Here is a 15530-nt window from a genome sequence, read left to right as displayed (position 1 = left end):
GACAACGGTTAAAATCAACATCAGGCCATCCAGATTTACTTTCACTGTAGGTTCCGTAAATCAACTAAACCTAATGCCGGAATGGCTGCTTTTATACGAACGCGACCAATTTCTTTCCCCATATTCCCCCTTTCCAATCGCGTGTGAACCGTGGATTTATTTTCAAAACTTTTCTTAAGAATTCACTTTATATACTAGCGACTCGTCAAGAACACTAACACATTTAATCACACTATGTGAGCGTGAAGTTGCCGGCCGCGGTGGTCTCGCGGTTCTAGGCGCGCAGTCCGGAACTGTGCGACTGCTACGGTCGCAGGTTCGAATCCTGCCTCGGGCATGGATGTGTGTGATGTCCTTAGGTTAGTTAGGTTTAAGTAGTTCTAAATTCTAGGGGACTGATGACCACAGCAGTTGAGTCCGATAGTGCTCAGAGCCATTTGAACCATTATTGAGCGTGAGGTAGTTGCCAGTGGGTAACTGATGAAAACAATTTTTTTTTCAATAAATGGAATTTTTATTTCTAAAAGCCCTTTTTTTTTAAACAGATTTAAAATTATAATCAGAAAGCACCCTGTAAATATCAAGTTACAATTTATTCAGATGCAGAAATAACAAAAAAATTTTTTTGGGCAGTATGAGCTTTCGGACTGTGAACATGGCCGCTGCCTTTTAACACGGCCGTAGTCACGACCGCTCACAACAACCTCTGAAAGACTACACTGGTGCAAATCTGCAACACACCAGATTACTTTAAACTAAAAATTTTAACAACTCACACAAACACATAAATTATGCACCCCGTAGGAGGGATGGAAATGGTACAAAATACTCACATTAAAAATTATTTGCCACCGAAAGTGCAACTTGTTTTTAAAAAAACTCTTATGGTGGAAGGGTGGCAACTTTATATACTAAAATGACCATTTAAATTAAAACCCATGAAATGCGGTCTTACATAAAATGTACAAACATGCTCTACATTACACATATACCACCTTTCAAGATGATAGGTATGATGAAAAATATTTCAGGAATTCGGCCTTTTCACCTTAAGCAATAAATTCGTTAACACCGAATCCGACAAACATGACAGAGGCAGCTATTAACGTACGGCAGACCGACAGACAAACAGACAGACACTAACTGCTTAACAAATGCGGACGAGAGACAGACGAGCAAGCTGGGGACGAGAGACTGACCAAGAAAACAAGTAGAATTTAACAAGTGAATGAACAGCATACCTCCAGTCACTTAACTTCTAATAAACTGCGATTTATGGCGAAGACCTGTCGCAGCACCCCCAAAACGCTCTCCCGAACCGTCCGCTGCCAGCCGCTTCAACAGACGCAGGAAGGCGCACCGATCTCCCGTCTCATGGCGTCGCAGTTCGCCCCGGCCAGACCGATGTCGTGGGTTAACTCCCGTTGCTCTCGTGTCGGCCGCGAAGCCACAACCTCTCGCTATACGGCGCGGCCCACTGGACTGGACGTGGCGACCTCACATGCGCCGACGTTCAAGACGGGCAAGTCATCTTGTGTCTCAGTGCGCGACCGACCAACCGATCGATCCAACCGCCAATAACCACTGCGTGAACAAACTCGAGGAGACTGGCGGCCTAACACATACTAGCACTCCGGACGACAGACACACTGACTGCCCCACACTGACCCGGCTGACCAACTGACCAGACTCACTCCGACTGACGAACTGCCCCTTTGCGAGCTTATAGCATCCCTTAAATGCACGTGAAGTTTTTCGCCTTTCCCACCAGAGGGACACACCAAAGCTGCGACTGACACAGCGGCGCCACCGCCAGAAACGGAAGGCGACTGCTTTACACTACGCGCTGCGGCGCGCTCTTCAAAACAGCAAATTTTACCACGGCTCAGTGTGCTCTGTTTGTAACGACTTTCTCGTCGGTACGATGATAAATTTTAATCTTTCACCTTTCCTCCATCCACAATATTATTTTCTCCTACCGTTCTTTCCATAAATAGATTTAATTGACGAAATAACATTAGTAACCGTCCTGCATTACCTTCAATTATCATAGTCACACATGTACGTCAGTTTCCATGGGCTAAACACTATGTGTTTCCAGTGGCTCTCCAACCCGCGTATAAAACCCAAGGACGAAAATAACTTTCGCATGATGTGTCACTGTCAAGAAACATTGTGCGATGAAAGTTGCACCATACATAGGAAGAACGATTACAGTTTCGTGAACAAGCAATAACGAAATACGCAATTGCACGAGCAGAAATGACACTTTTGTTCAAAGACAATAACTGTTCTGAACTCACTGCGATTTATGATGGTCCTCTGAACGTTACAAAAGGTGGGACGTGTTTCCTAACAGGATCTATGATCAAAGCGTACTGTAATGTGCGTCCATGCTCCCCGCAAGATTGACAATGGGTTATTGTGGTAGGATGTTCCATTCCTCCATCCAGTTCAGATGACAACTGCTGGATGGTCGTTCATGCTTAACGATCTTATCTCAAGGTCGCTGATGATTTATTGTGTCAGATTACGCAGGTTAACACTTGCACTATATGTATATTCAAGGTCACCTCACACTCCCGTCTCCTCGGGAAACCATCAAGGTCATCCACGAGAACACTTGCACTATCCACACACCTTGGCAAGTGCTATTCAAGACCATGATGTAACTTGATATTAGTCACATGACATAATACTAGCTGGAAATGTCTAGAGTTGTGGGACTACATTAAAAAGCTGGGAAATCCTTTCCTTCACCCGACACCCTAGCCCCCCCCCTCCCCCCGCCCTGGACCGACAAGATTTGTGATCCCCTTCACCCTCATCATCTTTTACAAGAAGTTCAGTTGTATAGGCCTCTTCATTCGAGGCCTGTCCGTCATGGGAAAGGGTTAGGATTTGCTGCAAACAATAATAATATAGTGGTATGGTATGGAAATAATAACAATGGTGTAACAAATTAACTAATGGTTTCTTATAAACAATTTTCTTTTTTTGCAATAAAATTTTTATGCAGTAATTAGTTGCTGTTCGTCAAAAAACTTATTCCGTTATTTACAAAGCTATTTGTTTCTGTAACATACAAACACAGTGTTTTCTTCCTAGAAATCTGTCTTTCATGTACAACAATTTACCATTTTGGTGAGTTTTTGCAATTTTTTTACAAATATTGGTTTTATTTATTGACTTATTATTTTTACTAGTGGCTTATGACTATCTGCGACACTTAATCCAGATGGACTTAAATACTATGTTTCCCACTTGTTTCTACATAGATTATTTACATTTTCTTTCTATATAAAGCATTTAGGTGAACTCATGGTCTAGGGGTAGCGTCTTTGATTAGTAGTCAAAATATCCTCGGTCCCGTGTTCAAACAAGCCACTGCTTAAGTTTCGATTAATAATCGGGATTGGCGACTGAAGAAGTCACCCTTATTCTGCCAATGGCCTTGGAAAAATGGGCAGAGGAGCGGACAGAGGTTCAGGTCACTCTCTTGTCCTTGGGGTGGGAAACTGCCCCTAAAGATGGAAGAACCAGCTATGATCAACGGCATGAGGATACAGGAGGCAATGGAAACCACTGCATTAAAGGTGAATAACGTGTATTCACACAACATGTGGCTTGTAATTGCAAAAGTGTCATGATTATCTGTCCATTGGTAAAAGATTCCCAAATAGACGCCCATTCGCATCTCCTGGAGGGGACTGCCAGTGTAAGGTGAACATGAGATAAAGATTGAATAACCAACGCAAGGATAAAGTTCTATCAGTCGAGGGTGGAAAGTCAGAAGCTTGAACGTGTTAGGGAAACTAGAAAATCTGAAAAGAGAAATGCAAAGACTCAATCTAGATACAGTAGGGGTCAGTGAAGTGAAATGGAAAAAACTACAAGGATTCCTGGTCGGGTGAGTTAATATCAACAGCAGCATTGAATGGTATAACGGAGGTAGGACTCGTTATGAATAGAAAGGTATGGCAGAGAATGTGTTACTGTGAACAGTTGAGTGATTGGGGTGTTCTTCTCAGACTCGACAGAAAACCAAATTGAAAGGATAATACAGTACGTAAAGGAAGATGAAAATCCAATAGTCATAGGGAACTGGAAAGCAGTTGTAGGGGAAGGGGTAGTAGAAAAAGTTAGAGGACAATATGGGCTTGGGACAACGAATGAGAGAGAAGAATGATTAATTGAGTTCTGTAACAAATTTCAGCTAGTAACAGCGAATACTCTGTTCAAGAATCACAAGAGGAGGATGTATACTTGACAAAGGCCGGGTGATACAGGAAGATTTCTGTTCGATTACGTCATGGTCATACAGAATTCCGAAATCAGATCCTAATTGTGAGGCGCAACCAGAAGCCGATGTAGAGTCAGATAACAATGTAATAGTTATGAAGAGAAGGCTGAAGTTTAAGAAATTAGTCAGACAGAATCAAGACGCAAAGAAGTGGCATGCAGAGGTACTAAAGAATATCGAGAAACGCTTGAAGTTCTCTTACGCTATAGATACAGCAATTCGGAGTATCTCAGTAGGCAGAACAGTTGGAGATGAATTGAAATCTCTAGAAAGGTCAATCGCGGGAGCTGGAAAGAGAAACATCGGTAGAAAGAAGGTAAATGCGAAGAAACCATGGGTTAAAGAAGAAATACTTCAGTTGATCGACGAAAGAAGGAAGTATCAAAAATATTCAGGGAAATTTAGGAATACAGAAATACAAGTCTCTGCGCAATGTAATAAATAGTAAGTGCAAGGAAGCAAAGATGAAATGGATGGATGAAAAATATGAAGAAATCGAAAAAGAGATGATTGTCGGAAATACTGACTCAGCATATAGGAAAGTGAAAATGACGTTAGGTGAATTAAAAGGCAAGATGGTAACATTACGAGTGCGACGGGAATTCCACTGTTAAATGCAGAAGAGAGAGCGGATAGGTGGAAAGAGTACATTGAAGACCTCTATGAGGGGGAAAATTTGTCTGATGTGATAGAAGATGAAATAGGAGTCGATTTAGAAGAGACAGGGGATCCGATAATAAAATCAGAACTGAAAAGAACTTTGGAGGACTTAAAATCACGGATAGATAAGATTCCATCAGAATTTCTCAAATCATTGGCGGAAGCGGCAACAAAACGAGTATTCACCTTGGTATGTAGAATGTATGAGTCTGACGACATACTACTTGATTTTCGGAAAAATATTATCCACAGAATTCCGAGGACTGCAAGAACTGATAAGTGCGAGAAATATCGCACAATCAACTTAACAACCCATGCAATCAAGTTGCTGACGTGAATAATATACAGAAGAATGCAAAAGAAAATTGAGGACCAGTTGACATCAGGAAAGATAGAGGCACGAGAGAGGCAATTCTGACGTTGCGGTTAGTAATGGAAGCAAAACTAAAGAAAAAGCAAGACACTTTCATAGGATTTGTCGACCTGGCAAATTGTGCAAGATGTTCTAAATTCTGAGAAAAAGCTATAGGGAGAGACGGGTAATATACAATATGTAGTATAGCCAAGAGAAAATAATAAAAGTGGACGACCAAGAGCGAAGTGCCCGGATTAAAAAGAGTTTAAGGCAGGAATATAGTCTTTCGCCTCTACTCTTCAATCTGTAAGTCCAAGAAGCTGTGATGAAGATAAAAGGAAGGTTCAGGAGTGGAATTCGAATTCAAGGTGAATGGCTGTCAATGATAAGATTCACTGATGACATTGCTATCCTGAGTGAGAGTGAAGAATTACATGATATGCCGAATGGAATGAACAGTCTAATGACTACAGAATATGAATTGAGAGTAAATCGAAGAAAGACGAAAGTAATGAGGAGTAGCAGAAATGAGAACAGCGAGAAACTTAACATCAGGATTGATAGTCACGAAGTGGATGAAGTTAAGGAATTCTTCTGCCTACGCAGCAAAATAACCAATGACGGACGGAGCAATGAGGACATCAAAAGCAGACTAGCACTGACAAAAAGGACATTCCTGGCCAGGTGAAGTTTACTAGTATCAAACATAGGCCTTCATTCGAGGAAGAAATTTCTGAGATTGTACGTTTGGAGCACAGCATTGTAGGGTAGTGAAACATGAACAGTGGGAAAACCGGAACAGAAGAGAATCGAAGCATTTGAGATGTGGTGCTACAGACGAATTTTGAAAAGTAGGTGGACTGATAATGTAAGGAACGTGGAGGTTCTGCGCAGAATCGGACACGAAATGAATGTGTGGAAAACACTGACAAGGGTCATGACGATAGGATACCTCTTAGGGCAACAGGGAATAACTTTCATGCCACTAGAGGGAGCTGTAGAGGGCAAAAACTGTAGAGGGAGACAGAGATTACAATACATGCAGCAAATAGTTGAGGACGTAGCTTGCAAGTGCTAATGAGAAATGAAGAGGTTAGCACAAGAGAGGAATTTGTGGCGGGCCGCCTCAAACTAGTCAGAAGACTAAAAAAAAAAAAAAAAAAGGTGCAGCGTTTACATTTTTTTTCTATACACGAGTACGTATACAGTATTTACATTTTATTCATTGCCTTCTGATAATTTGGAAAACAGGAATTGGAAATTGGTTGTAAGGACTATGGGACCAAACTGCTGAGGTCATCCGTCCCTAGGCCTACACACGAATTGAACTAACTTACGCTAAGGACGACACACTCACCCATGCCCGAGGGAGGACTCGATCCCCCTGCCAGAGGGGAGGAAGGGGGGGGGAGGGGAGCCGCCCGAACCGTGGCAAGACGCCAGACCGCACGGCTACCCGCCGTGGCTGGGAAACAGGAACTATTAGCAGCAGGTGAAAACAAATTGCACACATACACACAAATATATACAATATTTACACACATATACGGTGTGCTGTTTAGTATACAATGTAAACAGTATATGCATACACAGTGTGCAATCAGGCATGCATACTAACAAACACACAACTATGACAAACGCTTCATCCAATTATTCAGTACATACTAGCTCATACTTCTACTATTTACAAATAAATGTCCAGCCACACAATCACTCAATGAATAGTGTAAATACGGGAAGGTGCAGAGCTCATCTCCACAGATGAACCATTTATCGTCATGATACGAGAGACTTTTTTCATCAGCAGCGCATGAAGTACCTCATGCCCTCACGACTAAAAGTTACCTGGCACACCATATGCGGAGCGGTGCCAGTGCCCTTGAGCAGGCATCTTATCTAATCCTCAATCATGAGCACCTTTCAGGCCGCACGATTCTCGCTCTTAGCTGACCTCTGGGTGGCACCTGCATCTGTGGGATATGAGTACATTTTCGACTCGAGTCCCACAAACTCCACAATCTGCGAGCCAATCGCCTCGTCGTTCATAGGGCCGATAACCTTCTTGTTTCGTGTGTTATTCCAAAAACATCGCATATCAAGACTTGTCAGGTCCGTCGTGATCATACCTATTAACTTCGTATTGATCACACCCTTTCACCTAATAGGTGAAACTATCTGTGTCGATGTAAAGCAACTCTGGATCGAAAAAATTTCATTTCACAAACTCGTTGTGGAATCAGGACAAGTGGAGTCAGGAGAGGTCTAGAAAACAACTACCGATATAGACAGGCTTTGTGAACTGCACTTAAATCTTGAGCATCTCCACAGTGACAAATCCTTCGCTTAAGATGGTGAACTGCATAAAACTCGGCATGGCGATGTAATCTCTTGCACCATAACGTCCATCACACAGGTAAACTAAATAAACTTTGAGCTATTCTCCAACATTTTGCATTGTTTTCCCGAAAGCTGAATTATTCATTAACTTGTAAAAATCATTTTTAAGTCACAAATCACGAGCGCGCTTTGTTTGGTGTTTCTGAAGTGCAGAATATATCCCAACTTATCCGCCAGCATTGTCAACAGCTTTGGAATGGAACCATTTCGCTTGATGGTGTTAGGACAGCAACCAGCCACAAATTTACTTTTAGTTCCTTTATTTAAAGAGCACCGTTGCCGGTTTCGAATCGTTGTGATTCATAATCAGACGGTTTACACGCTTTATTAATGACATGTTGTGTGTTTTTTACAGATTAATTTTCCTAAAATATAAATAATACATAATTATAAACACGCCACACACAGATGGCTCAACCGAGCGAGGTGGCGCAGTGGTTAGACACTGGACTCGCATTCAGGAGGACGACGGTTCAATCCCGCGTACGGCCATCCTGATTTAGGTTTTCCGTGATTTCCCTAAATCACTCCAGGCAAATGCCGGGATGGTTCCTCTGAAAGGGCACGGCCGACTTCCTTCCCAATCCTTCCCTAATCCGATGAGACCGATGACCACGCTGTCTGGTCTCCTTCCCCAAAACCACCACCACCACCACAGATGGATGCGTTACAGAATTTCGTTGCATGTGACTTACATGAAACGACGGTTTGGAGTATTTGTTTTCATAACATGCGTCCAACAGATGTAAATGCATTCCCACTGCATTCTTGTTGTTGCATACGTAAATTGTTCGCAACGACAATCTGTAACGCAACCATCTGTGTGTGGCGTGTTTATAATTATGTATTATTTATATTTTAGGAAAATTAATCTGTAAAAAACACACAACATGTCATTAAGAAAGCGTGTAAACCGTCTGAGGATGAATCACAACGATTCGAAACCACTAACGGTGTCCTTTAAATAAAGGAACTGAAAGTAAATTTGTGGCTGGTTGCTGTCCTAACACCATCAACATTTGTCTTCAAACAACAGCCACGGTCTCCATCATGTCATCATATGACAAAATTGCACCATTTCGCTTGGCTGAGCACTTAATGGTTCAAATGGCTCTGAGCACTATGGGACTCAACTGCTGAGGTCATTAGTCCCCTAGAACTTAGAACTAGTTAAACCTAACTAACCTAAGGACATCACAAATATCCATGCCCGAGGCAGGATTCGAACCTGCGACCGTAGCGGTCTTGCGGTTCCAGACTGCAGCGCCTCTAACCGCACGGCCACTTCGGCCGGCTGAGCACTTTAGACACAATGGCATGACATTGTGAGCATCATGCATATACACTACTGGCCATTGAAATTGCTACATCAAGAAAATGCAGATGATAAACGGATATTGATTGGACAAATATATTATACTAGAAATGACATGTGAATACATTTTCACGCAATTTGGGTGCATAGATCAGTACCCAGAACAACCACCTCTGGCCGTAATAACGGCCTTGATACGCCTGGGTATTGAGTCAAACAGAGCTTAATGGTGTGCACAGGTATAGCTGCCCATGCAGCTTCAATACGATACCACAGTTCATCAAGAAGAGTGACTGGCGTACTGTGACGAGCCCGTTGCTCGGCCACCATTGACCAGACGATTTCAATTGGTGAGAGATCTGGAGAATGTGCTGCCCAGGGCCGGAGTCGCACATTTTCTGTATTCAGAAAGGCCCGTACAGGTCCTACAACATGTGGTCGTGCATTATTCTGCTGAAATATAGGATATCGCAGGGATCGAATGAAGGGTAGAGCCACGGGTCGTAATACATCTGAAATGTAACGTCCACTGTTCAAAGTGCCATCAATGCGAACAAGAGGTGACCAAGACGTGTAACCAATGGCACCCCATACTATCACGCCGGGTGATACGCCAGTATGGCGATGACGAATACACGCTTCCAATGTGGGTTCAACGCGATGTCGAAAAACACGGATGCGACCATTATGATGCTGTAAACAGAATCAGGATTCATCCGAAAAAATGACGTTTTGCCATTCGTGCAATCAGGTTCGTCGTTGTGTACACCATCGCACGCGCTCCTGTCTGTGATGCAGCGTCAAGGGTAAACGCAGCCATGGTCTCCGAGCTGATAGTCCAAGCTGCGGCAAACGTCGTCGAACTGTTCGTGTAGATGATTGTTGTCTTGCAAACGTCCCCATCTGTTGACTCAGGGATCGAGACGTGGCTGCGCGATCCGATACAGCCATGCGGATAAGATGCCTGTCATCTCGACTGCTAGTAATACGAGGCCGCTGGGATCCAGCACGGCGTTGCGTATTACCCTTTTGAACCCAACGATTCTATATTCTGCTAACAGTCTTTGGATCTCGACCAATGCGAGCAGCAATGTCGCGATACGATAAACCGCAATCGCGATAGGCTACAATCCGACCTTTATCAAAGTCGGAAACGTGACGGTACGCATTTGTCCTCCTTACACGAGGCATCACAACAACGTTTCACCAGGCAACGCCGGTCAACTGCTGTTTGTGTATGAGAAATCGGTTGGAAACTTTCCTCATGTCACCACGTTGTAGGTGTCGCCATCGGCGCCAACCTTGCGTGCATGCTCTGAAAAACTAATCATTTGCATATCATAGCATCTTATTCCTGTCGGTTAAATTTCACATCTGTAGCACGTCATCTTCGTGGTATAGCAATTCTGATGTCCAGTAGTGTATGTGGGACATGCCAGTTCTACCTCAAGAACGTATCCCTCACCAGCATCCCCAGCTACATCATGGATCTCGTCCTGCAGTCTGACGATTTCCTCTTCAGGCAGCCATCAGAACCCTCTGAATGGCAAACTTTGTTACACTGCGTGCTGGTACAGGTTGTTTACATCCAAGTAAAGGATGCAACTTAAATCATCAGATAGCCCATCCTCCGACTCCCTCACTCATGGGTTATTCGCCTTGCCATGCCTGTGTCTGCACTGGCAAAGTCCCACACGAAACTAGCGTTCAAAGAAGAGCAATATGTCATTAGTCAAGAGGTCAATCCTGACACATGTCTCCCTTAACAGTACCACCTACAAAAGTCTTGATTTGGTGAAACAGAAGGCAGGAATCAGAATGTATGTGCCCAGGCCCACATTCTAGAATTTCTGGAAAATGTCTGCGAGCAGCTGTATATGGCTGTTCATGTACAAACTAGCATATTCCTCTCAATTAGAAACTTTCACTGCTTGTTCGTAATCCATGTCCATTATAGTAGTGGTCGTTATTTCACTGAAACTGCGGTAGTGTCGTGCAATGTAGTTTGAGGGCAGTGACTGTATATTGCAGGTGATGTCCGCTGATACATCAGCGATAACCTCTCCGCTGAAGGAGATCAGTGACTGCACAACGCCGGTGCACTAAAGAAAACTACCTAGATGTTCTGGATATTCCCAGATATACTACAAAGCTTCAGCAGGAGGACTATCATTTCATTATTACATGTTCTAGCAGGTGAAATCAAGAAATATTTGTTATGTGCTTTTGAAAATTTGTAAGATACTTACTGAAAGACATCGTAGTTTCAATTTTGTAGACTATTACTTTTTTCCTACACACTTTTTACCATTTCTATGTGATATTTCACAGAGATTTAACTTGCAGATTCAAATGTTTGAAACTGACATGTTTCTTGTTATGTATTACTCCTGCTACAAACATTATGATGTGAATGCATGGTGCCACGGTGATGGGACTCCTACTAAACTGCATGGTGTTGTTTGTAAAAAAGAAAATAATAAGTGATTCTATTCTAAACATTGTGTTTAAAAATTGTAATAATATGTGTGTAGGTCACAGTGGCCTAGGAAATGTCAGGTAATCTATGGGATGTTACTAACTAAGCCAGAGTATATACATCTTTTCAAGAACTTGTGTTTCGTGTTATGGTGAGATAGATAAGTCTCGCTCCATCTGTTCGTTACTGTGATCTGCTCCCCGTGGAAGGCTGGTTATCAGGCCCGAATAAGCAGCAAGCCTGTGGCTATTATTGTATGTCTGTATGGGACACTTTTGCGTAAGTGTTAACACAATGGCACTGGCAGGAGTATCAGAGATGGCGGCGCATCAGAGATGCTGGAGGAAGCAACAGTAGCGCTGGCAGAGGTAGTGGTGGCGGCAGCAAAGGTCGTGGTGGTAGTGGTGGCACTTGAGCACACTGACTTTTGATACGAAGCTATATACGTATTTTTACAGGTGGTTGCAGAGGATGTGGGATGTATGAGAAATAACAACAATACACATTGTGATTTGTTTATTTTTATGTAAAAATTTCATTGTGTACTGGCAGCACAACAGTCTGTAAATAGCTATCATCTGTATGCCCTAAAATCACCTTGTATCCTCTTTGAGGCCATAGGCAGCATTCACTATATAGGAATTCCTTCAGTGAACCAAGCATCTACAGAGTTGACAGGTTCTGCACTTACAGACTTGGTACAAATGGAATGCAGGTGTTGATACACCACTTCACCTGGTACATATACTACTTTTGCTCCAACAGTCAAAACACTCATAGGAAACTACTTTTCATTTAGGGATGCTAATGGCACAGACTTCTGTGCCAATCTTTGTAGTACAATACTGAATGTTTTAACTACATGCTTGTGTCCAATTATGTTAATTCCAGCATTGTCTCATTAGACGCTGTACTATTGAGACCTTATGGCCATATATATGAACATCTATTGGAGTATGTGATAGATCACATTTTTCTGCCATCTTATTCTTTATATACCCCATAATATTGCACAAATATTCCCCCTTTTATCATGAATATTGAACTCTGGTACCAATGTATTGTGTGTTTTCTACTCCAACCAACACAACAAAGTCGTTAGCTGATGATACACCCCCATTTACACATTTAGATCGACTTGCTGTCCCATTATAAGCGCTGGTGATCCCTACTGCTTTTGAGGAACTTGCCTGCATGTTGGTGGGCTGTGATAGTGGCTGCTACTGTGTCTATAGCCGTGATACAGTATAATTGAACACCAGCTCCAATAAGTAAGGAAGACCATCCATGGGACTCTGCTTCTGTGTGAGTGTGGCTAATAGTATGTAGCAGTTCTGTAACTACGACAAAAGAGGCGCGTTTGCTTCCTGGAACAATAACAAACCATAAGTTTAATCGAGTATATATCTATTAATAACAATATTAAAATTTATTATAATGATATTAGACATTTGATTTCATATCTAACAGTCGTATTGTTCTTATAGCTGGGGGAGGTTTCTGTTTCTACTTGATTCTTCATCCTTTTACTGTGAGGATCAGATCAGAATGAGGAGGCACAGGCGGCTGGATTCATAATATAATAAAGGGGAGATCTCGTTTGCATTTGACCCAGCCCTCATATTGGTGGCCGACCTTGAATATAAGTCACCCAGTTGTATAACATGCCACCGAAAGTTAACCTGGCGCCAGAAGAGACCCTGAGATAAGTTTGTTATCTTGCTGGTAGTAGTACTGATAACCGACTGCCGAGGTGTTATGGTGTGCAGATATTTCCGTAGCACCTGTCATCCTCTAACAAATATTTCTTTATATCTAATTGAGAAACAAAATACTAACTTTCATAAATTTAGCTTTAAAATTTTTTTCAATATAACGAAATATTTTCTTAAAAATTTTCATCCCCTATTGCACTTCCTTAGCGGCTGACTTTCCAGAAACATTGAAACACGTATTATTTATTTCTAAGCTACAAGTCGAGTAACAACTGTCGGAGACGTAGCCTTAAAAGTCCTTTTGTAGTGCTTTAGTACCTATTTATTTTCAAACGAACTTTCACCCACTATTTTACCCTCTTGTGATTGAATTTCCAAATATGCTGAATATGTGTTTTTTGTTTTCTGACTGAGAAACGGAATACCAGTTTCTGTAGATCTAGCTTCAAAATTCCCTTAATAACGGCATACTTTCAAAAAGTCTTTCATCCCCTATTTAATTCCCTTAGGAATGGAATATTCGACAATCCCTTCTTAAACGACACCTACAGTAGAAGATCCACACACTTTCCAAATTTCAAGTTTCTATCCTTAGTGGTTTGGGTTGAGCGATGATGAGTCAGTGAATCAGTCTGAGCCTATTTCATCCCCTTACGGGTTGAATTTTCAAAACAGTGAAATACGTATTTTTTTCGTCTTCAACCGAGAAGCCAAATACCAGTTTCCAAAGAGTAAGCTTTAAAAATTCTTTGGCAATGAAATATTTCCATAAAACATTACATCCCCTATTCACACACATAGGGGTTGAATTTCCAGAAACAGTGACATGTGTATGTTTTATTTCTAACAGAGAAACCAAATACAAATTTTCATAGATTTAACCTCAAAAATGCTTGCACAATGAAATATTTCCGTAAAAATTCTCATCCCCTGGTGCCCCCCCCCCTCCATATGGGTTGAACTTACAAAAAAAAAAAAAAAACTGAAGCACGTATTTCTTTATTTGTAACTGAGAAGTCAAATACCTAGGTTTATAGCTGTACATTTCTAAATACTTTAGCAATTCTTTAATAATGAAATATTTTAAACAAAATTTTTCAAGCACTATTTCACACCCACAGTGTTAAATTTCCAAAAATGCTGACACATGTATTTCTTTATTGCTGACTTAGAAACCAAATACCAATTTTCGTAAATGCAGCTTCAAAACTGCCTTAATAGTGAATATTTAAAAAAAAACCTTGATCCCCTAATTCACACCCAAAGAGTTGAAAATTTGAAAAATCCCTTCTTGAACGACGCCTACAGTATAAAATCCACACCTTCTCCAAAATTCAAGTTTCTGTCGTTAGCGGTTTCGGCTGGGCAGCAATGAGCCAGTCAGTCAGGACATTGTCTTTTATATGTAGAGAATGTTCCATTGTCTCTTACATTAGAGAATTGTAGAAAGGCATATGTACTTACAAATCCACATGCAAGACAACCTCTCTACTTGAATTAAACAATCTGTTCACTAAACATTTTTTGTCATCTACATAACGTGTTTTATAGCACAACCACTTTAATTAAAAGTTATTTTCATTAGAAGTAGGAGGTTGCATATAATTACAAGTGCTGGATCTTTTGTACTGCGTTAGCAGCGTTGGTTGTGCTACAAATACAATTAATATTTCGGGTAATTTTTTGTACCAGCCATAGATGACATATGGCTGCATACTCTCCGCCTTATTATCCATGTTCACTGAAAGATACGTCATAACTTCTACACAACGAGTGATAGCTCTTTCAGATGACTTAAAGGACAGTTTAAACTGCCACAATCATTACTATGTTAACAATTACGTGCCTTTAGTATCGCCGATGTTACTTCTTTTTCTTCTTGCATGTGATTAACCAAATGATTTCTTTTGCAGCTGATGAACGCCTCCTATTCGTACTTCGCGCTGCTGAATCAGCTGAGCTCCGAATGACTGATGTCGTGCTGCCTCCCTTACATCAGTTCTTTTGGAAATGTAATGGAATATGGACAGGTTATGATTAGCAGATAATTGTCTGCCTCAAAACTTTATCTGGGTTCAGGGGTTCTGCCGCTGTTTGCCCGTCACAACCACAGAAGAAATACGCGCCATGAAGGATACAATGCTGTTAAAACACTGATATGAGATTGTTTAAATAGTCTGCACTAATTATTAAATTGATCATATTGTTTTACATTAGGTACTCAAATCACGTGCCTTACACTTCGCCGAGTTAAACGTTTAGTGACAAAATTATATTCATCATGTTTGTGCCGTCATAAATGACAA

General features: G+C 41.5%; 1 protein-coding gene across 1 annotated transcript in view; it reads left to right on the top strand.

Moving 5' to 3' along the window:
- LOC126481162 (odorant receptor Or2-like) overlaps positions 1–15210 on the top strand; it is a 47818-nt gene extending 32608 nt beyond the window's left edge. Inside the window, exon 5 of the mRNA XM_050104730.1 lies at positions 15138–15210. Coding sequence (XP_049960687.1) covers positions 15138–15194 — 57 coding nt within the window. The 3' untranslated portion in view covers positions 15195–15210. The remainder of the gene's footprint in view (positions 1–15137) is intronic.
- Positions 15211–15530: the final 320 nt, after the last annotated feature.

Source organism: Schistocerca serialis, chromosome 5 (genome assembly GCF_023864345.2).
Source record: "Schistocerca serialis cubense isolate TAMUIC-IGC-003099 chromosome 5, iqSchSeri2.2, whole genome shotgun sequence".
NCBI classification, from domain to species: Eukaryota; Metazoa; Arthropoda; class Insecta; order Orthoptera; family Acrididae; genus Schistocerca; species Schistocerca serialis.
This window is presented reverse-complemented; position numbering and strand designations above follow the sequence as displayed.